This window comes from Miscanthus floridulus, chromosome 6 (assembly GCF_019320115.1).
Source record: "Miscanthus floridulus cultivar M001 chromosome 6, ASM1932011v1, whole genome shotgun sequence".
NCBI lineage: Eukaryota > Viridiplantae > Streptophyta > Magnoliopsida > Poales > Poaceae > Miscanthus > Miscanthus floridulus.
Genome location: NC_089585.1, coordinates 53,966,057 through 53,991,080, shown reverse-complemented (window position 1 = coordinate 53,991,080; position 25,024 = coordinate 53,966,057). Strand labels below are relative to the sequence as shown.

General features: G+C 44.2%; 1 protein-coding gene and 1 pseudogene across 1 annotated transcript; one reads left to right on the top strand and one right to left on the bottom strand.

Moving 5' to 3' along the window:
* The first annotated feature begins 19,885 nt into the window (after positions 1–19,885).
* On the top strand, positions 19,886–20,465 carry LOC136460612 (putative 12-oxophytodienoate reductase 10; annotated as a pseudogene).
* A 2,809-nt stretch (positions 20,466–23,274) lies between these two features.
* Positions 23,275–24,815, bottom strand: LOC136458293 (protein SODIUM POTASSIUM ROOT DEFECTIVE 3-like). Its single transcript, XM_066458261.1, has 3 exons — positions 23,874–24,815; positions 23,654–23,729; positions 23,275–23,573 (listed from the first exon to the last, which is right to left on the bottom strand). Exons 1-3 carry the CDS (start codon positions 24,615–24,617, stop codon positions 23,407–23,409), a joined length of 987 nt encoding a protein of 328 aa, XP_066314358.1. The 5' UTR covers positions 24,618–24,815; the 3' UTR covers positions 23,275–23,406.
* Positions 24,816–25,024: the final 209 nt, after the last annotated feature.

Below are 25,024 nucleotides of genomic sequence, written 5' to 3'. Positions count from 1 at the left end.
AGAGTTTGCCATTGGTTCTTATCATGATTCCATTGATTGTGATGTTGTGCCTATGCAAGCATGCTCTATGTTGTTAGGTAGACCATGGCAGTTTGATAAAGATTCCTTGCACTTTGGTAAAACAAATCAATACTCTTTTGTGCATAATGACAAGAAGAGATGAACTTGCTAGAGCTAGCAAACTTAAGAATTAGGCTATTGCTAGTGAAAATCAGATTGTCGCTAATGAACTTGAGAAACATAAGAAGAAGTCTAGCAAATATGTTCATCATAATAAAAATGAGATCAAGCTGAAAGGCTCTTGTTACTTTGCCACCAAATCTAATTTGGATGAGATTGATACTTGCACTACTATATGATATACTTTGGTTTGCAAAGAAACTTTGTTTTCACTTGAGGATACTCCTATTTCTTTGCCTCCTACTGTCACTAACCTTTTGCAGGAGTACGCCGATGTTTTCCCAAAGGAGGTACCACCAGGACTGCCACCAATTCAGGGAATTGAGCACCAGATTGACCTCATTCCTAGGGCCTCCTTGCCAAATCGTGCTCCTTATAGGACCAACCTAGAGGAAACTAAAGAGATACAGCGCCAATTGCAAGAATTGATTGACAAAGGTTATGTGCGTGAGTCTCTTAGCCCTTGCGTTGTTCCCGTAGTTTTAGTTCCTAAGAAAGATGGATCCTAGGCGCATGTGTGTGGATTGTAGAGCGATTCATAATATCACAATTAGATATCATCATCCAATTCCTAGACTAGATGATATGCTTGATGAATTGAGCGACCCAATTGTGTTCTCTAAAATTGATTTGCGTAGTGTTTACCAGCAGATTCACATGAAGTTAGGAGATGAATGGAAAACAACATTTAAAACCAAATTCGGTCTATATGAGTGGTTAGTCATGCCTTTTGGCCTCACTAATGCACCCAGCACTTTCATGAGATTAATGAATGAAGTTTTATGTGTTTTCATTGGCAGATTTGTGGTGGTATACTTTGATGACATTGTGATATATAGCAAAACTTTGGAGGAACATCTTGATCATTTACGTGTTGTTTTTTATGCTTTACGTAATGCTCAATTATTTGGTAATCTTGAGAAGTGCACATTTTGCACAGATCGAGTCTCTTTCCTTTGCTATGTTGTGACCCTGTAGGGTATTGAAGTTGATCAAGCCAAGGTCGAGGCAATTCATAGCTGGCCAGTTCCCACTACGATCACACAAATAAGAAGTTTTCTAGGACTTGCTGGGTTCTATCGCCGCTTTGTGTGGGACTTTAGCACCATTGTAGCCCCACTACATGAGCTCACCAAGAAGGGTGTGGCATTCACTTAGGCTGCAGCACACAGGAATGCATTCGACACGCTAAAAGATAAGTTAACAAACGCACCTTTACTCCAACTTCGTGATTTCAACAAAACCTTTGAGCTTGAATGTGGGGTGGGTGGTGTGCTGTTACAAGAGGGAAAACCTGTGGTGTATTTCAGTGACAAGTTGAGTGGCCCTAGTTTGAACTATTCTACTTATGATAAGGAATTGCTTGCTCTAGTTCGGACTTTGGAAACATGGTAGCATTATTTATGGCCCAAAGAGTTTGTCATACATTCTGATCATGAATCTTTAAAACACATCCATAGTCAAGCAAAACTGAACCGTAGACATGCGAAGTGGGTTGAATTCATCGAGTCCTTTCCTTATGTCATCAAACACAAAAAGGGGAAGGAAAATATAATTGCTGATGCTTTGTCTAGATGTTACACCATGCTTTCACAGCTTGACTTTAAAATCTTTGGTTTGGAAACTATTAAGGAACAATATGCACATGACAATGATTTCAAAGATCTATTGCTGAATTGCCAAGAGGGGAAAACATGGAACAGATTCGTCCTCACCGATGGGTTTGTCTTTAGAGCTAACAAGCTATGCATTCCAGCTAGCTCTGTGCGTTTGTTATTGTTATAGGAAGCGCATGGAGGAGGGCTGATGGGACATTTTGGTGTGAAGAAAATAGAGGACATCCTTGCTGATCATTTCTTTTGGCCCAAGATGAGGAGAGACGTGGAAAGGTTCATTGCTCGCTGCACAACATGCCAAAAAGCTAAGTCACAGCCTTAATCCTCATGGTTTGTATATGTCTCAATCTGTTCCTAGTGCACCTTGGGAGGATTTTTCTATGGACTTTGTTTTAGGGCTGCCTAGAACAAAGAAGGGGAGTGATAGTGTCTTTGTTGTGGTGGATAGATTTTCTAAAATGGCACATTTCATAACATGTCATAAGAGCGATGATGCTACACATGTTGCTGATTTGTTCTTTCGTGAGATTGTTCGATTGCACAGGTGTGCCTAACACCATTGTTTCTGATCAGGATGCAAAATTTCTTAGTCATTTTTAGGAGAACTTTGTGGGCTAAGCTAGGGACTAAGCTTTTATTTTCCACTACTTGTCATCCCCAAACTGATGGACAAATTGAGGTTGTCAATAGAACACTATCTACTTTGCTTAGGGCTGTTTTGAAAAAGAACATAAAATGTGGGAAGAGTGCTTTCCTCATGTTGAGTTTGCTTATAATCATTCACAACATTCTACTGATTTGTTTATGGGCTTGTGCCACATGCTCCTATTGATTTGTTACCTCTTCCGACAGCAGAGCGAGTGAATTTTGATGCTAAACAACATGCTGAACTGATCTTAAAATTACATAAAACAACTAAAGATAAAATAGAGTGCATGAATGCAAAGTATAAACTAGTTGGTAGCAAAGGGAAGAAACATGTCATTTTTGAACCTGGTTATCTAGTTTGGCTCCTTTTGAGAAAAGATAGGTTCCCTGATTTGCGAAAGTCTAAGTTGCTGCCTAGAGCCGATGGTCATTTTAAAGTGTTACAAATGATTAATGATAATTCATACAAACTTGAGCTACCTGCAGCTTTTGGGGTTAGCCCCACATTTAACATTGTAGATTTGAAGCCATATTTGGGAGAAGAGGATGAACTAGAGTTGAGGATGACTCAAATGCAAGAAGGGGAGGATGATGAGGACATCCCTTCCATTGATACAACCACACCTGCTACACAACAAGGTCTGATGACAAGAGCTCGAGCACGACAACTTAATTATCAGGTAAAGTCGTTCCTCGCTATTCATAAAAACTCGTCTCAGAATTGGATGCTACTAAATCATGGTGATGATTGTCTTATTCTTAGGAATGTTGGTCAAGGCCCCATTGCCTCATGTTTAGACCCCATGATGAGGATGGAGCAGCCGAACAAGTGGGAATCATCATTATTGGGGCGCTCAGCTCATCTTGAGACAGCAGGAAACACTCCATCAAAAGTACCATAACTCCTTGATATGAGATCCAATGAAGCTGGTTTTTGACTTGTTGGAAAGAGCGTGTCGTCCTCTTTCAAATGGGTCCAACCCCACTATTAGAATCTACCGAAGCTGTGCGCAGCAAGCAAAAGGACGCATAGACCTATAGCTTGGGCCTGGGCCTTGTACTGACTATAGCCCATTGAGAGACGCCCTAGATTAGAGTTTCCCACTCCTCCTTGTGCTCTTCTCCTTATAAATAGAACTAGCAACCATCAGAATGAGGGTGGGTTTTGTTTAGATGCAAGATAGCTGCTGCTTCTTCCTTGTAAACGCGTGTGTCGGCTAGACCACCCGATTTGCTTGTTTCAAGACCCCAACTTGTGATTCAGATTCAACCTTTGGCTTAAATTTGTGAGTTATTTGCTTGTTCATCTTGTTCTTGCTTGTTCTTGGTTGCTTGCAGGTTCATGGTGTTCTTGGCATGGCAAGAACATCACAATCAGAGCCAGTGTACCTGTTGCTAAGGCGTAGCAACCTTGTGGTCGTTGTAGTCAGACAAGCCAACGTCGAATCCACCCCAAATCAAGTTTATCCACATTCACCAAAAGATCAGGAACAACCCCTTTTCCCATCAGCAGTGGTGTGGTTGCTCAGGGTTTGTTGGAGAAGGTAGAGGTTTGGGTCTGTGACCTTTTACTTTTGAATGGGTATCGTGTTTGGGTTGTTTGTGTTGGATACAGTCTGATTCCCAGCAAAGGAAGCACGCGCGCGAGAGAGAGAGAGAGAGAGCGTGCAAAAGAGAGAGGGAAAAGAGAAGGGGAGGAGAGAAGGAGGAGCAGAGCCAGCGGTGGTGTGGCGCAGGGCGGCTCTAGGGCAAGCGGAGCAGGGCAAGGGCGTGGCGGACGGCGTCGGGCGCGGCTGGTCGGAGCTCTGTCACGAGCCAGCCAGGGGCAGGCGGGCTGTGGCGGCGCTTGCCGCGGTGGCGTAGAGCAAGGCAAGGTGAGAGCGGAGGCGTTGGGTGAGTAAGGAGGCGAGCAGAGCAGCGCCATGATGGCGGAAGGGCGACAGTGGCAGGTTTGGTGGTGCTCAGCCCCGGTGAGCAGAGGAGAAGAGGGAGGGAAGAAGAGAGAGCAGAGGAGGAGAAGGAGAGGGGAAGCGTGGAGGGAGACGGGCAGCACGACTGCGGCGCCTAGAACTTCGGCGAATTGGCTTCATCTCAAGGTGCTTGGCTTCGCTCCTTGATGCCAACGGCGAGCTCGTCGGCCCCTTTTATAGGCGTGGTGAGGCGGTTCGTCGGAAATATCTTCGGTGAGCTGTCGACGGAAATCACGGGGAGGAGATAAGATCGACGGGGAAGACGACATGCCACAAGGGTGGTTGAGCACAGTACACTGATGATATTTTGTACGAGGAAGACGACGATGCTGGCGGTCACGGAGGCGACGCGGTGCGGTCGCGATGACGCCGTGCGTCTTGGGCCAAGCCGAGAGGTGGCCGAGCTGGGCCCAATCGACAGGAGGGAGACTGTACATAGTAGACATTTTCCATTTTCTTTTTGTAAATAAAAATAGATAATGTTACAATGTATATATATACCTATACGACGTATTTGCTAGTTACTAGAGAAATACAACTATGATGTATTCCTATAGATAGATGATGTATATGCAATGCAACACTTTTATATTCTTGATATATTTCTAAGTATTTCAAAGCAAAGGAATTAACTAGCATGTAATTGAGAAGAGAAAGGATGATAAATTAACCAGGTATGTGTGTGTGTGTGTCTATATATATATATATATGTGTGTGTGTGTGTGTGTGTGTGTGTGTGTGTGTGTGTGTGTGTGTGTGTGTGTGTTTTGTAAATAATAGATAGGTAGAGCATTTCTAGTATTAGGAAGTTAAAGAACGTAACCCTGATGCATATCAACATATTATATATATTCTACTATAATAGAAATTAAAAGCAAGGATTTCATATGTATAGAAATGAACTAAAAGATAATTAAACCTAGTATGGAAAGACACTTATAATTCCTAGGTAATTAAGAACATGCAACAATATATCTATTATAATTATGGAGTGCTTCAAAAGAAAGGATTAAATAATTCAAGAATGGAGTTAGAAATTAAGGTGAGTTATTTTGGTGCCGCAAATAAATTCTAGAAAAGCAATCAAACATGCAAACAATCATTCAAGCAATCACGCAAGCATTCATACACTCAAGCAAACAAAGTGCAGCCAATGGAATTTAAATGCGAAGCAATTTTCTAATCCTATAAATTATTCCTAGCGCTATATCTAAATCCTATGCGTCACGCAAATGCATATGGTGGATTCTGATGTAGGGTTTACGAAAAGCATTTTCTTTTAAAATGGCTTTGCGGAAAAATAAACTAATCAAGTTTTAGTTTGTTGTAAAGTTTTAAAAAGTTTAAATTTTTAGTGATTTTTAATATGATGCAAAAATATGGGTGTTACACAAGGTTCCCGATCTTTCCGTCAGGTTCAAGATAACTATCGATTTGGTTAGAGAGCGACACAACAATCCAGCTTCAGATCATAAAGTCCCGAACCCTGTAACCATAGCACCACGTCTCCTCTGGTTATCAACCATGTCACAATCCTATTGATCTCGTCAAGAAGGCTAATTTCTGTTGCGAATCGAAGAACACAATCAAGAATAAGATAAATACAACTCAAGTAAAGTGACAATTGTATATATATGATTAAGATCTCAAATGTGGGGTTTCACAAACCGAAAATGGCTACTGTTCAAAGACAGATTGATCTAAAGCAAAACCCCCAACCCTAATGATGGTGACGGTAATTGAATATAAGGTCTAATGTTCGTTGCTCCCTATGGACGCGCCCCCTAATGGGCTCAAAAAGGATACACGGCCCAACGGATGAAAGACGGTGATGCAACAACCTGATAGATTTTGGATGCTGACTTGTTTCAATGATTCCCATTGACTCCGGTGAACTTTGGACCTCAAACCAAAGCCATTGGTTAGCTTATAAATTATATTTCCATCCATATGTGGATTGTCAAAAATGGAGTCCGGATGCGTCATGGGCATCCATTTTAATGCAGACTGGTCTTGAAGGCCGAAACAGAATCAAAGTCGAGTAGGACTGGGCCTCCGGCTTGGCTTGGACGCCCTTGCTTTGTAACACCCCAGTGTTAAGCATTGCATTTGGCATTTGCATTTCATCAGCAGAAGCATCATCCAAGCATTCATGAGCATGAGCATATGAAGTTTCATTTCATTCACCTTCTCTTTATCACATGTGATGTTGCTCATATACTTAATTATGCTTGTGATCATATGTGACCAATGTATGAGATAGTTGTGAGGTCACCAAAATACCTTAGACACATATAGAATGATATTTGGAACAATATTTATATTCATGACATAGACCAATTTTGCTTCTAAGTGTTGATTTACTTTGAAAAGCCATTTTCATGATGCTAGTTTGACTAAAGTTGAACAGTAGTTTAGAGAGCTTGCATGGCTATGTAACCTAAATAAAAGTTGTAGTTCTTGTCATGAGTAACAAATTTTATTTAAGGGTCATGATCTAATTCAATACCTAACCTAGTCAAATAGAGCTCACAAGTATCAACAAAATGCTATTTGTAACTTGGATAATTTTAATGTCCTAAACCGGTTTATAGTTTTAGAGTACCCCACTTTGGAGCACTGTAGTTTGATAACTAGCTCAAATTAGGACATGATCATTATAGCAAAGTTGTAGTACTCACGTAGCTCTACACTTTGTATTACTAAAGTTTTCAAAAATTCACCACGGATTAGGAGATAAAGGTTAGTGACAAGGGCCATTTCAGTCAGCTTGATGGCCTTTTCAAATCGGCCGGATGCGCGCCGGTCATGGCCGACCGGCTCAGACACCGCGTGCCGTGTGTCGCTGCTCGCCTGCCCATGCATCATCGTGTCAAGAGGGAGGGTGAGCCAGCTACTTCCCATTTCCACTCACTTGCGCCCTCACTTTCTTCCTCTCTCTTGCTCTTGCGCTAGCCGAAGCAGAACCGCAGCGCCGCCATCGCCGTCGCACCTTCGCTGAGCTCGCTCACTGCCATCACTGCACCATTGTCTGATTGCTCACGCACACCACTCGACCATCACCTCCTCCACCTCGCCGATCACCCATTGCCCTAACCTGAGCCAAGGTAAACGCCTAAGGGTGAGTTCGTTGTAGCCGTGCCCTTGCCGAAGCACCGCCAAGCTTGTGCTCGTCGTGGCCATGCTCCATCGAGCCATCTTGCTCATGCTTTTCTCTTGTTAGGGTTAGCATAGGGTCATGTCTAGCTCACGTCGCTGGCTGTCGAGCCAATGCCAGGACACCAACGCCAAAATACGACTGCTCACCGTTGTGCTCTCGCTACCGCCATGCCATGCACGTGGCCAAGCTTCACTGCCGCTCCACCATCGCCGTCACCTAACCCTATGTCTTCACAAGGTAGCCCCGAAGCCGCCACAGTGCTCACCTTGGCTTGCCGTCGCTGGAGACAACGAGCCCACCGAAGCGTAGCACCGCCGCCCGCCATGGCCGCTGTCGAGCTAGCTCCGGCGAGCCTCTGAGCCAACCAAGGGCACCCGTAGATGCGGAATGGGTTGGGGAACACGTCGGTGGTGACGCTACTGCCGACAACCTCGCCGTCGGTGAGCTTTTCGCCGATCAACCGCCACCTCTACCTTGATCTCACTAGATCATGGGCCGGGTTGACCTGCGGGCCCCCGCTATCAGCCACCGTGGGTGTAGTAGACTGGGTGTACATAGCATTTAGGGTTTAGTTGGTTTTTGAATTAATTTCATAGATTTGAATACAAACTTCAAAAATTCATATCTAAAGCTAGGAGTATCCAAATGGGGTGAAACAAAATTTTTTAGATTCATCTTGAAGTGTACTATTTGATAAAAATATGAAATCTTCTACTTAGGGTATTTTTTGGGGAGAACTAAATTGAGCAACATAAGTGCTTTTAAAGTAGTTTATATCTTGTAAAATGCATAACTTGAGCTAGGAAGGTGATAAAATTGTGATTACAATTTTACTGGTGTTGTGTTGAAATACTAAACCTATAGTACACATACTTAAAATATGGTCTTCCTATTTAATCTTAATTAATTGCTAGATTCTAGTGTAATTAATTAGGGTAAAAATACATAACATATGATCATAGAAATTTTTACATAGTATTCTCATGCTAGGAGAAAAGTAAGAAAATATTAAATCTATTGTTTGACACTTTTTACTATGCTAAACTATTTTTTCTAAAATAAGCTTATGTAACTTGTCATTTTTGTAGAGGTAGCTATACTTATCCAAATGGCATGAAATTTGTGCAATAGACTATTAGGGTCATTTGTAGCCTACTGTAATTTTCTCAGGAATTTATTGAGCAATGGAAATATTTACTCTATAAATCACCATATTATCTAAGGAAATTAATAAATAAATATAAATAAATTTGTTAGGCTTAACCATGATGTTTTCTATGGTGTGTGTGATGCATATAATCTGTTGATACTATTAGTGAGGCTTAGAAGTATTTGTTTATAGGCAACTAGTTAATTATTGCTTTATAATTCAATTAGATGACTACATGTGTAGTTTTTGTTGTGGTGATGATTTCATGATGATAATTGTCTTTTCTATAAAACTTGTTAATAACAAAGTTGTAGATAACTTATCTCCTTGGTATTGAATTTTTATAGTCATAGGTCTTGTGGTTTAAGAATTATGGTTGTTAGAAGTCTGCTGTTAGAAATGCTTGCTCTCTGGACAGATTTGAAAGATTGAATTGTTTGACCTAGATAACTACTAAAGCAGATTAAGATGATTAAAACAAAGTTGTAGTCAATTTTATAAGATTTCTAGAATGTCCACAACCTATATTCTTTTGATGTCTAAAACTCCAATTATGATCAAAATAAGTGGCTATTGTCTTGTAGTCTAGAAAATGATTTACATAAGTGTTTGTTTATGTTACTAGAGAATAGATATACACCTACTCAGTAAAAGAAAATTTTATCTTGTTATCACCTTAATGTAATGCTGTTGAGAACACTTATGAGGATGCATTTCATCACACGATATCATATCATGTATGTTAGTATATATGCATTCATGATATCTTATTTCTTGCTCATGCATATAGGATCATCCGAGGGGATAACTCTATTGGAATTCGATGGAGAGCCATAGGAACAATAGGAGGCACCTTAGGCTGTAGCTCCAAAAGGAGAGGAGCATACTCTTGAAGACTTACCCGAGTACCGAGACCATAGGCCAACTTCTTTGATTAAAGGCGAGCCCCAGAGCATTTTAAGCCTCCCTATGTTTTACAAAATATCACTTGAGTCCTTTATATTTGATGCATTCGATTATAAGAGTTGAATTGGAAACACTTGATGCATAAAACTACCTTGTTCATATAAATATACATTTAACCCTGTGTAGGTCTAGGATCGAATATATGCTTAGTCATGCTTAGACCGGTAGAAGTCGGGTAATTTCTTGTCACCTAAGAGATATAGGTGGATACCAGAGCATGGTTGACTATATTTGCTATCATAGAAAAGAACCATGGAGTAATGTAACTAGTGGTCAGATGGAGTCTATGCGTAGGTTGGCTCATGTGATTCTGTCTGTACCGATTAAGGAACATACCGTTGTTGGCGCTTCTGTAAAGATTGAATGCATGCCTCTTAATTAGCTGGCTAGATAACTCGTTCTGACCATGAAGCCGAGTTGCTCAACTCAGGCCAGGCCTCGTTCTATAAGAGTGTGCTCTCTAGATGGTAGTAAGGATGTGTGGGGAGCCAGACATGAGCCCAAGGGAAGGCTAGGCCTGAATGTCCTAGGCAACTAGTCGTCCCTGATTGTGCGGTGCTAATCAAACCCACGAAATGTGGACCTAAGTTGTACCAAAGGTGAACTAAGGTGACCGTTGATTTGGTCTACCAGGGTTTGTGTTAGGAATAAATTCCCAACTGGTTGAAATCAATTCGAATCGTCGTCTCTCCCAGAAAGTGAGAAACTTGGCTAGTCCCAACATCATAGTAAGTGTATTATGGAATGATGGTTATGATGAACATGGAATTACTACACCGATTATGGTTACTATTGTATGCTACTAAATGATAGACGACATGTTTGGCACAGGTTAGTTGCTAATCTAGAGAAAATAACTATAATTAACTTGATGATCGAACTATAAATGTACAATTGAATTAGTCACTTTTTATGCAAAATGTTGTCAAGCTAGCTCCACTTATAAAGCCTTGCATGATCCTTGGAGTCACTTTATTTTTGGTTTATGATGTGTAAGTCTAGCTGAGTACCTTCTTGTACTCAGGGTTTATTTTCTATTGTTGCAGATAATACGATGTATCATAGCTACTGTAAGAACTACTTCTAGTCCCACCGTGGACGAGGATTAGGGCCCTGGGCAAGGCATCTCTTATTAATCCCTCTCTTATGCTTTTGTGGGATTATGATCATGTGCTGGCACCGTATTTGAACAATGATGACAGATGTTGGTTTCAAACTCTATTTGCTTCCGCTACTATTTTATCTAAACTTGGTTCGTAATAACTTTTAATCATACTCTGGTGTATGGAACTGTATTTGTGCACTATATTTAAACAATGTTGTAGATGTTGGTTTCAAACTTTTAATTTGCTTCCGCTACTATTTTACTGAACTTGGTTTGTAATAACCTAAATTCGTACTCTGATGGATGAACTGTATATATGTGAACTTTATGTAATGTGTGACATCTATGTTGAATCATGTATGATCTTGGTTCTATGTTGATGGTTAATTGAGACCCTTCGTGGTACTCGACAGACTACCGGGTTTATATGGGCTCAAGTATGACATTGTGACTGCTTGCGAGCTGCTATTGTACTTGTGCTCTTATAAATTGGACGGTTCTACTACATTGCTGGCCTCCTAAGGAGGTGGCTAAGGAGGACGACATCCAAGGGCTTCCTTGATGTGTTCTTCATATCCTTGGGGCGTGCTCCAACTTGGGATAGGGTCATAAGGGTGAATATCAGGCCCATGGTGATGACATAGCTCCTAGCAGAAATAGCGATAGCATGTCTTGATAATTTTGAGTCCTTGCTAATGTGATATTGAGGTGGGACAAGATCTATTTGAAAGCTTATCAAATAATCTCTTCATCAAGTGCTCATTGACCGCAATCGCACTCCATATGGATGAGTTATGGCCTTCGCTATGAAGCACTGTCGAGCTATCGACTAACCGAATATTGGACTTTGATAAGCTTGCACTCCAAGATCAGTCTTGTTCATGACATATCCATACTCTATCATCATCACCATCATTCCTAAGCACATTTGAAATACCAACATTAGGTAGTAACAAATTCTTAGTTTTATCATTATGTAAACATATGAACGAGTTCACCTTGTCTTTAACTTTCATGGGCGTATCCATAGGTGCCATGTCCTCATCACTTCTTCTCTTAGTCTCCTCTCTCTATCTCGCTCATTGGCGAGGGCACTAAGGAAGAGGATACTGGTGTTGGTGCCCTTGTCCTCCTTCTAGTGGTGGTGGCGCCCTCATCCTCCTTCTGGTCATGGCGGCACCCTCATCCTACTTTTGGTGGCGGCAATGAATCTAGCGGATCATGGGAATGTGAACAGTGCTTGATGATGGCTAGGTAGAGGAGGCTCATGTGTTGCTAGGCTCGTGGGGGCAGCATCCTTGGGCGAGCGCGCGATAGTGGTGGTCCTACGGGCGATGGCGGCAGTGTCCTCAAGCAAGCACATGGTGGTTTCCTTGGGGGAGCTCACGGCAGCAGTGTTGGCTAGTTGCCATGGGCTGAGCACATGATGACAGTGAGCGCATGACAACCAGTGAGTGCATGGCCACTACGTGCGGGAGCCACTACTCCACCTCGCACATAGGCTGTCGCGGGCAAGCACCATCGCTTCGCCTCGCGCGTAGGTTGCCATGGGAGAGCACCGCCACTTTGCTGTACCCAATAGTCACCCGTGCATTGCAGTCATCGGCCATCACCTGCGCGGTACCTCTGCTCTCTCTTGCACACACTCTCGCCCTCTTTTTCTCGTTCTCTCTATTTTCCTGGTTGCGCGCGCCATTAGTGCTGGGCCGAGCTCCGCCTCCACCCATTCCTACTGTGGCAAGCTTCCTCTAGCCCGATCAACGCCACTGCTGGGTTTGTCATGTCGCTTTACCTCCATGTACACACTTGTGAGGTGAGTCTGCCCTAGGATGACTAATTCTGTCATCGTGCCTTGGTGCACAGCTCCATTCCGGTCACCGCTAGAGCGTAGTCCCAAGCTGCCTCCCTAGTGCTCCTCCACCGGAGCCAAGCTGGTGATAGAATATCATCGGTAGTCCTCCAAGGGGTATCCCATGAAGGTAGATTGATTGGCAGAGATGCGTATAATTGAGAACAAGAAGGCAATAGAGACACAAGAGTTAGACAGGTTTGGGCTATCAGTGCGACGTAATACCCCATATGGGGATGTCGACTAGGGGACCCCCGCCCCTCCTTATATGCTCTAGAGGGGTAGGGTTACAAGGAAAGTATCCTATTTGGTATTATACAATGTCTTATGTAGCCTTGTGGTACACGTCGACTAGTGTCGTGCGCCGCATGCCTTGATCTTGTGGGCTGGACCACCTCTAATGGTGTGGCCCATGTCTTGTCTTGTGGATACCGGGGGGTATATCCCCCACAGCTAGTCCCCAGGCGCCTTGTATCCTTTGAACAACGCTGTCTTGAACAAGTTTGAGCACTTTGACATGAAGCCGATCAGTTTAATCGGTGATCCAAGCAGTGGAAGTCGAAGCCGACTAGTTTAACTAGTGACCTAGGCGATGAAAGTCAATGCTGACCAATTTAACTGGTGATCCGTGCAGTGGAAGTCGAAGCCAACCAGTTTAACTGGTTAGAAGACCTCGGACTTAGTCAAGTAAGGCTTGCTAAAAGGATGTAAGGGGCTCAAGATGAAATTTGAGAATTCTTCCACTTAGGAGAAGTGTAGCCACTTGGACTCCGTCAATAAGGAGGGTAAATCAAGAAATAAGCACTACATTCATAGTTAGGTGAAGTGTAGCCACTTAGTCCCCGAGCCTGCTGGAAGATGAAGAATGAATCTTGTAGCAGGGTCAAAGAAAAGAAGTCTAAAAGCTTGCCGACGTCGTCTGTGATGCGCATACCAAGACCTTAGACTTGCTGCCCAAAATCAACACCCTGATCTGAATAGCATGGAGCAGCTTGATAGCACACGGATGAGACGTAGCAAAATTCGACCTCCAAGGGAGTCCCCAGCGTAGCTAGCGAGCCCCCAACGTAGCTAACGATGAAGTCCATGCGACGAGCAGTCCATCCAACTAGTCGGCTGCAAAGTGAACACCGAGTAGGAGTGAGTGTTGAGCAGTTGTGAGAGCCCAGTAGTAGATTGATCTCTCTAAATGCCGAGGAGTCCCCAGCGTAGCTGGAGAGCCCCTAGCGTAGCTGATAATGAAGTGCGAGCGACGAACAGTCTAGCCAACTGATTGGCGGTGAAGTGAACACTGAACAGGAGTGAGCGCTGAGTAGGAGTGAGCGCCGAGCAGTCCAACCAGTTGGTTGGCGGTGAAGTCCATCTGATAGGTGGTTCGACCACCTGGATGATGATTGTCTTGTCCAGTCCCTGAGCATAAGCTCGTTGACCGAGCCGTGCCCCTATGAAACAAATGTGTAGAATAGGTAGTATATGATGTAAAAATAGAATATATGAACTCCAGAGAAGAATCAGCAATGGTGATACAATAGCATATGCAGCTCGGTGATCAGTTGGTGTGAACACTTAGTGTTTTTTGAAGATGTATTTATATTTAATATAAACCGCCTGACCAGTTAGTGTATAGCTGAGTCTCCAGCCCTAACTAGCCCGTTAACCATAACAAGGAGTGCAGAGCCCATGTGCGTGTAGGAAGAACACAGCGTCACTAAGGAGCCGCTGCCGACCACCCATAACGCAGAGGGCAGACACTCGTGCACGTGTAGGGAGGAGTCAGAGATAGGGCCATCTCTAGGGACATTCGAGCATCAACATGACTATTCGGGGGTTCGCCTTAGACTTAGTTGTATGTCATCTTTAAGATGGTATACATGAAAAAAATCATTTGGTGAACAAACATGGAGAAAATAGCTCGGAGAAACATCATAGAGATATATGAAGGTTGGAGAATATTTAGAAAAATATTAAAGCATGACTTAGCTTTAGACAGAATGTCTGGTCGGCGGCATATGGCGTTATTTGGTCAGCGTTGATGAAATTGCTTGGCCCTCGAGCTTTTCGAACTGCTGTCATGACGGCGGTTCGCGGTTGTCACGGCGCCGTTCTTCGCAGCGATCAACATTGCGACTCAACAGGTGGTCGGAGTAAGTAGTCCGGGTGATGTCATCCTTATATTAGTGGTCGGAGTCATAGTCGAACGGACGTAGTCGCTTGATATGCAGTCGAACGAGGTGTTTTGGTCTCGTGTATGCACGGAGTCGGCCCTTGCATGCTTTGGGAGACGATGCGTACGTGCATGCGCACATGCAAGTGCCTTAGCAATCTGTAGTTGGCCATCTTGGCTTGTCAAGAAGCTCCAGTCCAGGGTAGACGTGGCGATGGCTTTCTCTGCACGCAGTCGACGCGTGGTCTTGATTGGATCTGCTGGAATACTCCCATGCGGATGCCGCGTTTTGGGTGTTTTGGGCTGCCACGGATTCGCGGCGAGTCACGCTGTGACGTCGTGTCGCCACGAATGATGTTGATCTTGAGATATGCCATCTTGTTCATCATGGAAATAGCACGCACACCCCTACCTGACGCTCAAACTGTCGACAGAATATCATCGGCAGTCCTCCGTGGGGTATCCCACGAAGGTAGACTGATCGGCAGAGATGCGTGTAATCGAGAACGAGAAGACAACAGAGACACAAGAGTTAGACAGATTCGGGCCGTCAACGCGACGTAATACCCTACTCCTGTGGTCTGTTGCATTGTATTGACTATGATATGATGTTGCGTGTGATCCGATGCCTTAGGCTGAGCGTAAGATCCGTATGGGGATGTCAACTAGGGGACCCCTGCCCCTTCTTATATGCTCTGGAGGAGTAGTGTTACAAGGAAAGTATCCTATTTGGTTTTATACAATGTCTGATTGTAGCCTTGCGGTGCACGCCGACCAGTGCCGCACGCCGCACGCCTTGATCTTGTGGGCTGGGCCACCTCTGATGGTGCGGCCCATGTCTTGTCTTGTGGATACCGGGGGGTATATCCCCCACACAAGGACTTTACTGCCTCCTCCTCAGTCTCACGAGTCTAGTGCCTCCCTTTCCTAATCCTCCGCCGTCAAAGCACCTTGCCGTCAGTGGTGCTCGGTTTTAGGTCGCCGACGCCTGTGGCCGGAAGGCCTCGGGCCGCCTCCACCCATGCTTCGACCACCTATCGGTGCGCGTGGGCACGCTGGTGCTTAAGGGCCTGCTCGCTGTTGACGGACGCCCCTACCAGCGAGAATTGGCCCTGCCACCAGTTTGCTCTGCTCTGATTTGGGAGGAGGGCTGCAGAGTTGAAATAAAAACAAAATCAGGGCACTAGGTGTAAACGCGAGACTCATTTGAATAGTATTGCATAGTGCATGGTGACACCGTGGCGCCGCACATGACCATATCCTCGCACGTCTGATGCCACATAGATAGCCGAGTCCTATGTTTCCTGCCTTTGATGGCGGCTAGCACGTAGACAAATTTATGGACCCAAACAAGCAAAAAAAAAAGTTAATGGACCTAGGTGAGAAGTATGGAAAAGTTTAAGGACTCATAGCATAATTCACTTTACTATCTTTGTTTCTATGCATTGAGAACATAGGATTGTATGATCCCTCTGACTACAATGGCAATTTTTATTTTCATGAACAACTAGGAACTACTCGGCAACAGCTTTGTTGGCAGCGAGCCAGCAATCAAGATACCGAATTACTGATAAATGCCTGTTTTTTTTTTGTTTGAAGGACGTGTATTTAGTATCTAGTGATGATTGATATTCATTTTGACATTCTAGATTTGAACATAAATGAATGAATCAAAGTTGTGATGAATGCCTTAACGTGGATATAACAAATTAATCTTAAATATTGTGTCTAATATAATACAAAATGTGTATGAATTATATTTATTTGTTTGTCCATGTTAAATGATCACATTTATCCATCACTTGGTAAATTGGTCAGTAAAAGTGGTAATGGAACATCAATCGGTAAAACTCAACGCATATCATGGGTGGCAAAAGGATGTCAGTTGGTACAACTTTATACTGATGGCAGTTATATCCATTGAAAGGAATTGGGAAGTATTTATACCGACTGATTATTACTCGCTACAGGCTTTTAGCCACACAAATGATATCTCTATTATAGGATATTGGTATAGTGAACTGACGAGGAAAAACGGTTTGACTTTGTTGGGAATCTAAATAAAGTCAAGCTATAGGTTCAAAAAAAAAAGTCAAGCTATGGACAAGCTGAAGGCCTAGTTATTCATCGAATGGTCATCTCTTGTATCCGGAGTTTTTGTTGTGCTTAAGAAAATCACGGCCACCACGGTTTTTCCCAGTGGCATTTTTTCCTACCTAGTTGACATCATTCTCCCTAGGCTACACGGTTTTTCCGGTAACTTTCTTGCTTGCCCATTTTAGGCCAATTTTGGTACACTGTTTTTTAGAGTTTTAGAGTTTCAGCTTTACGAACAGCTTTCACGGTGAAGTTAAAGTTGTTTAAGAGACTCATTTGGCAAAATAGCTTTACATGGTAGACAAAAAAAAATTAAACCATAATGCCCTTCGCTCTTATTTCCCTCTATATTTTTTCATCATCTCTTTCCCACAGGTTCTTTCTTTCTGTAGCCTGCTTTGTGCCTTTCTTCTTGACGTCCGGTGGCTGCGTCCCCGGCACCCCCACGTCCCGTTGGCCTTCGCATTGTCACGTCACGCCCTCGGCAGGCAGCGCCCCGGGCAGACGCGCAATCTGAAGCCGTTGCGCCCATGCCTCGGCAAGCCGTGTCCCTGGTGGCCCTCGTACCTACGCTCTCCCCTAGAGACCAAAGCAGGGTAATATCGGTCTTTGCACATACTGGGCCCATATGTGTGAGATGAAGCTGTGAAAACCTACTATTTTCAGTTTCATCCCAATCTATTCACATGTGAGAGCACGATTTAAGGATGAAATTGTTCTAAAAAGCCCGTTCGTCAAAAGAAACAACTCACAACTGCTCATGATTTAAAGTTGTTGGTGAAGGTGTGTTAAATAGGGCATTAGAGCATCTCCGACAGCTCCCCAATAGTATCCCTCATCCTCATAAAACTATCATATTGGGGAGTTGAGGCAATTTCATTTCTCCAGCCCAATAGCTTTCTCTTTTTTGTCATGAAAAAACCTTCTTTCTCCCCTCAAATAAATTAAAGGGCAAGTGCATCTCCCCCATTAGTGCTGGGATCAACAACTGTCATCTTTTTTCTCCCACATTCTCCATTCTGACGTGCGGGTCCCATGTATTGGGGAAGATTATTGGTGATTTACTAGAGCACCTCCCCTAATATTTCAAAAAATACAATTGGTGACCACCAATACCATTCTATTGGAGATGAATTATTGGTAAGCTGTTGGAGATGTTCTTAATTGTGTGCTATATCATCCACCCCAGCTGGTCCACGTGACTGATCAGGCGAGGTAGTCAGTTCTCAGATGGTATTTGTGGTTCCTGCGCTGGCCGGTTCCACACATGCATCGACGACCAGGCTGATGTCTTCTGGTATGAACGGAACCTGCACTAAGATAAGACTAGTAAAACTCCGCCTCCTCTTACGGCGCGCAGCACCTCTATGGGCACCTCTCTATACCAAATTAATCTTAACTATTGTGTCTAATATAATATACGTATGAATTATATTTATTTGTTTATCCATTTGAAACTATCACATTTAACCATCACTTGGTAAAAGTAATATGTTTCTTCAAATAGTTGGTCGGTAAAAGTGGTAATGGAACACCAGTCAGTAAAACTCAACACATCAGATCATACGTGGCACAAAGATGTCGGTAGGTACAACTTTATATGCGGTATAGTGAAGAGACGATGAAAAACGGTTTGACTTTTGTTAGGATAACTCTATTGTACGACACAAATGATATCTCTATTGTACGACAGCGGTAGGTAAAACTTTATATCTCTATTATACGACCGATGGTTACTCGCTAAAGGCATCTAACGACACAAATGATATCTCTATTGTAAGGAAAGTCAAGTCGCTATGGTCAAGCTAAAAGCCTAGTTATTCATAATTGTTGATCATGCATATAGCTATTCATCGCATGGTCATCTCTTATATCTGAAGTTTATGTCGTGCTCAAGAAAATAGAGGCCACCATGTTTTTCTATTTGATGAAACGCCACCATGTTTTTTTCGCAGCGGCATTCTTTCTTAACCAGTTGACATCTTTCTCTGTTGGCTACACGGTTTTTTCCCCGGCGACTTTCTTCTTGCCCGTTTTAATTGCGTGCTATATCATCCACCCCAGCTGATCGACGTACGGCTCTGAATTCTGATGGATGACAGATCAGGTGACACGTAGTTAGTCCTCAGATGGTGCATCGACGACCAGGCTGCTGTCTTCTGGTATGAACGGAACCTACAGTAAGACAAGACAAGTACAACTCCGCCTCCTCTTACGGCACGCAGCACCGCTCTACAAAATATGGGTGCAGCTGATGCCCAGCACACGTAGCTGGCGCCACATGAAGTTACAAACAACATCGTATATCAGCATCTATTTAGCCAGTTGTGGGCAACCTCTGCGACTGCGAGGGATGGAGAAGGAGAGGGAGCCGACTCTTCCTCTGCTGACACCTTACAAGATGGGCGTGTTCAACCTGGCACGATTCGATCTCATAACCAGTGGTAGGTGGGGGGTAATATTTTGCCCCAAAAGCAGCTGAAAGCAGGAGAATGCTGCTTTCAGTTTTGTACTAAAGCGAAATCAGCTTTTGGTCTAAAGCAGTTGTAGCTTTGGAGTTCTTTTGTTGGCTTTTGGCTTTTGCAAAAGCAAAAGTACATTCAAAAGCCCAATCAAACATGACCAACAATTATATGACTTATTTTTATAATAAAATTATGAATTTAGAAAAATCAAAACGACTTATAACATAGAACCGATGTGTAATATTTGCAATAACAGTAAAACATAATTAGATGCCTTATTTTTATAATATTTGCGATATCAATTAATATAACTACATGCCTTTAAAAGCGAAAATCGTTTCGACCTTGAGTAAAACTATTTTCTAATGTGATAGGTGTCAATTATCTTCTCTACAAAATGAGAATAATTTGACTTAGAATAAATCTATAAATACTTATATTTATGACGGAGCTACTGCATGCATTTTGCTGGGAGTAATAAAAAGTTACTAACAGTTGATCTACTCTTGTGACTAAACGGCTTTGACGGAGTGGAGATCCATGCGGCAAACGGGCACCTGTTCGACCAGTTCATGAAGGACAGCACCACCGGGACGACGCCTATGGGGGCAGCCTGGAGAACCGCTGCCGTTTCGCCGCCGAGGTGGTGGCGGCCGTCGGCGCTGACCACCTGGGTGTGCGCCTCTCTCCGTTCGCGGACTACATGGACTGCCATGACTCTGACCCAGAGGCGCTTGGGCTTCATGTCATCGACAAGACGCTGAACCCGCTCGGCGTGCTCTACTGCCACATGGTAGAGCCTAGGATGCGGGTGAACCCAGACGACGGCAAGATGACCCTCCAGCAGATGCTGCTGCCATTCAGGAGGGCGTTTCAGGGGACGTTAATAGCTAGCGGAGGATACGACCGTGAGGAAGGCAACGCCGCCATCGCCCATGGCTATGCCGACCTGATCGCGTGCGGCCGGATATTCCTGGCCAACCCGGACCTTCCGTCACGTTTTGCCAAGAAGGCCGCGTTGAAGACAGGAGCACCTTCTACACCTCCGATCCGGTGGTTGGTTACACTGATTATCCATTTCTCGATCAACTCTAGGAGCTGACTTAGAGCCAGGTTTCTAGTACAATATGCATATGTAATAATCATGAAGTATTGTCTCTGTCTTGTTTGTGCCCAAGACACTCCATAACCCGGAGAGGAGATTGCTTGCCATGCACGATAACCGTGTAGTATTCCAATGAATTAGGGATTGAACCAATTTCCTCTGTAAATCAGAGTCATGGGCTGATCTACTAAGCCAAATTGCGGTGCAGTATAGGGGTGATGCAACATGCCTCCTCTGAACTTAACTAATCTGCTTGAGTTTTGTTAAGTTGTATCTACCATTTAGTTTACCATAAAAGATTAATCGCTTACCGAACTGTCTCGGACTGTGTGATAGAAAGTGTAGAACCATGATCTATTGCAATTGTGTCAGACAAAATTCAACCTTGATTTGTATACAATAATAATCATATCAGTTCAAAGTAGAGGCTCAAACTGGTAAAGTAAGGTGAATATAGTTATAGTTCACTCATAGAGCAACACTCGCCTCCAATTGGAGGCTTCCCTTCCCTCAGATGTTTGTGATGCCAAATCTCAAATACAATGGAGTTGTGAGCTCCAGATAAGGGAAATGCATGGTAGCAATATAGTGCAGACCAATTTGTCAAGGATGTGAGGAACAGCGGTGGTTCTTGTGCTGCAGAAACTATGGTCAAGGTACAGCGGTGTTGACCGACTACACATGGGTTGCAAGGACACCTTAGCAGTTTCATTATGGACCTAGTCATGAATCTCGATGGAGACCACTTTCGTATGTAATGAAGGTGCTAATGTTCTTCACCTTGTAATTCCTGTTTGTTTTGGTTATGTGCTCTCAAACAATATGCCATTCTTGTGGTTGGATGTGTTTTATGGAACTGTGTCTTGGCAGCGATGTATATGTTACTGACATTGTGTATATATATATGACCTGGGTCTGGCGTGTAATCAAAATAATATTTCTATTATTATTACAATTGAGATTCTAGAAAATGCAGTATCACTGATGGCCTGTCCAAATCGTTGGTGATATGGAATCAACCCGTGGTGATGATAGTAACAACATCGTCGCAAGCATAGCGTGATGGAGAGGGCTTCACCGCCGCATATAGTACGCCAGACCAACGGTGCTACTGAAATCAACACCGCCGAATCAAATGGCAATCGGCTGTGCTAGTAACTATATCAACATTGGATCATAACCCGGACCGACATTGATATCTCGTCATCGTCGCTACATGGTACGCCGAACCGTAGCTGTTGTCCCCGTCATTGCCGTCGGATGGTACGCCGAACCGACCCTATTGTCCCCATCATCGCCGCCGAATCGTCTACAACACCGGCGGTGGTATGCGACCAAATGTTGTCGGATCGTACTCTAACGAGGCGGGAAGTAACCGACAGCACCGTCAGATAGTATGCTGATCCGGTGGTGATGATCAATACCTCATTCGGTGCGCAACCGGCGGTAATCATGCATACTATCACCAACAACTTTTATCAACAAGGGCCAAAACCGTCAATGAAGGGGGGGGGGGGGGGGGTCTCGAACCAGCGGTGATGAACTTTAATTTGTAGTAATGAGCCCAAGCCATTGGTCATCAGCAACCCGGTCGAGGGATGAAGATCACTGGGGCGCGTGGCGGCGCCACCACAGCCTAAGGTGCGCAGGTCCCGCAAGGCATTGAGGTGGCCTAGCCATGGTGTGCAAATCGAGGTGTGTATGGATCTCCGACGTTGGCCCGTCCAAACGGTAGCAATTGTTGCGGTGGATCGAGCTGGGAATGGCAGCATGGCGGCAAATCGAGCAGGTGCAGCAGCGTGGCGGCAGATCGAGTAGGCGCGGTGGCCTAGGTAGAGGGCTCAGCCGGCAGGCCTGAGTAGCGGGCTCCGTAAGTGGGTCTGGTTTTTATTGCTTTCTTATTGGCCCGCCTGTATTATTCTTGATTTACAGTGACGAAATGATAGAGGCGGCAGTGCCCACCTCTATTTAATGTTTTTACCCACCTCCGAAGTTTGGTTTGGCAGTAGTGTACCAATAAACCTCCTCCGATCTTTGTCTCAGGATTCTATACACTCACTCATGTTGTACAACTTAGGCTCAGGGCTCAAGTTATTAGAGGCTCTAGCTTCCATTTGTTAATTAGGAAACTACCTATAACACTTAAGCTTTAAAAAGGTCTATACGAGATTAAAGATCCAAATATGGACTAGAACTTTTTTATGGGTTATCGGAAAGATTCATATACAGAACCTTTTTTTTTAAAAAAAAAAACTAGCTTTGAACATAGATACATCATCACAACATAAAGTCTTAGGTTTAATGAAAAAAAGCATGGTTCCAAGTCACCTCGCAGTTGAATGGACATATTTCTGGTACTTGATTTTGTTAACCAGATCCACACCAAAAGGGTAGACCAAACATACTTTAATTTTGCCTTTACATTTCAGAATAGTTCATTCATATGGAAAACCCTTTTAAATCTTGCTATGAACCGCATGGTGAAGTGAACTGAAATTTGGCATTTCCTGGGCTAGTGGGTTGTTGGCATATGGCCTATCCTGTTTTAGATTTGTTCCTCTAAAAAAACCGCTCTAGACATGTACCACAAGAGTACTATAACAAATGGCTACATGTCCAATTGATCTGGTTAGTATTAATACAGTGTCGTAATAAATTGCCTACTTATATATTTAACAAATTTGCAAAACATAAGTTATATTTTAATTAAGAATTTTATTACAACGACCGGTTATCTCAAATAGATGCTTCTACATATGTATATAGTAAAAATTACATGTTGTAAAATGCGTCTTTCACAATAGAACAATTTTTTGATTGGATTTTACAAATATATTTTCCAACCGACAATAATATGGAGAAAAAGCTATTTGAAAGACCGTATTGGCGTCACAGTCCCAGCAATCAAGTTTGTGAAGGTAGGGGGGTAGCTCAGAAGGAGGCGGAGGCACGCGGCGGCGTGGAGAAATACGAGCGAGAGTCTGGCCAGAACTGGGCGCTCTTGACTTTGGAGATGCTGTTGAGGACGCCTAGCGGTGTCACATCTCCCACCACCGTCACCTTCTTCGTCGCGATGTCGATGTCGAAAGAAGTAACGCCTGGATTGGATGCAGGCTTGTACGTGTTAGTTATCGAAACTGAACTGGAGGTGAAGGGGTAGAATGAGTGAAAAGTTCACCTTCCATCTTGGAGATGTGCTTCTTCACCTTGCCAGCGCACCCCTTGCAGTGCAGAGATACCCTCAAAACCACCACCTGTACGTCGTATGTTAGCTCTATCCGATTAGTTTTTATGTATTTTTGTGACTCACTCAACGTGCGAATTACAAAGTTGGCAACAAGTTCATGCATCAATTATCGACGAAGCTGGACGCAACGATATGAATCATATGATCTCACCTGGTGCTGGCCTGTTCTCGTGGAACATGATCTCACCATGACAGTGTTGTCACCGGCAACGACATGGCTGCCTCCTATTTCTGACGAGGAGGAGGAGGACCCTGCACCTGATGCAGACGGCTCAGCGAACAAGTCCACCGGCGGCGCCACGAGCTGAGGACTGGATGGAACAGCCGGCAACACGGCACCGCCGTGGCTGGGTGGGAATATGTCTATGTCGTCGCCGGCGTCGTCAATGAAGTAGGGCCGCGGGGACGGAAGCGGCGGCAAGGAGTCGACGACGGTGATTTCGTCGTCGGACTGCATCATGAGCCGGGAGGAGTTGAGCAGGAACCTGGACGAGCTCGCGGGGCTCACCTGCTGCAGCTGCACCGCCTTCTTCTTGTTTTTCCTATGCTCTGACGACGACGTCGACGAGCTACCCCTACCAGCGACTGCTGCGGGGCTCTTCTTCTTGCTTCTGTCTTTGCCATCGTCGTCGTAGTGGTAAAGCTGCTGCTGCTGCTTCCGGGAGGAGGAGGAATCTATGGTACTGCTGAAAGGGGAGGAGCTGGGTCTGGGTGGCTTGGGCAGGGATGGCGGAAGACGCCGGTGAGGGTCACGAAGGTGCGGAGAGTGGCGGTCGATGGCGCGGCCAGTGGAGGCGACGACGGAGGTGGAGGCCGCGGAGGAGCAGGACAGGCCAGAGAGGCCCTGCAGCCTCTCGTTCACGTACCTGTTCTTCCAACGCAACATGGAAGCCATGCATCAACCAGCAAGATCAGAGAGTGTCTAGCTAGCTAACTGAATTGAGTTCTTGGCTCTGGCGCTCTGCTATGCTTGCTCTCTTTGTTTTTGGGCTGGTGCCTTTGTGGACGCCAGTGGTTGGTGGTAGATGGTGCGCGCATCTGATTCTTCTCACTCATTTCTGCTTCATCTTATATAACAAATTACTGAACACAGCAGCGGAACTGGAGGCGTTGTGTGCTATTGGACGATCCACATCACGGCGGGCAGATCTTTGCATCATTTTTTGTAATTATGCTATTATATATAATGCACGGATAAGTTCAATCGAGCACTGTGCGTGGTTTATATTGAATTTTGTTGTAGTATAATATAGCTAACAGATTCGACACTACATGCGTGCGTACATGGATCATGACAAAATT

Coding starts and splice junctions, on each gene's coding strand:
- LOC136458293 (XM_066458261.1), bottom strand. CDS start 24,617: ATGGCTTCCATGTTGCGTTGGAAGAACAGGTACGTGAACGAGAGGCTG. Junction 23,730..23,873: donor CGAGAACAGGCCAGCACCAG/GTGAGATCATAT, acceptor TACGACGTACAG/GTGGTGGTTTTGAGGGTATC. Junction 23,574..23,653: donor GCACATCTCCAAGATGGAAG/GTGAACTTTTCA, acceptor CATCCAATCCAG/GCGTTACTTCTTTCGACATC.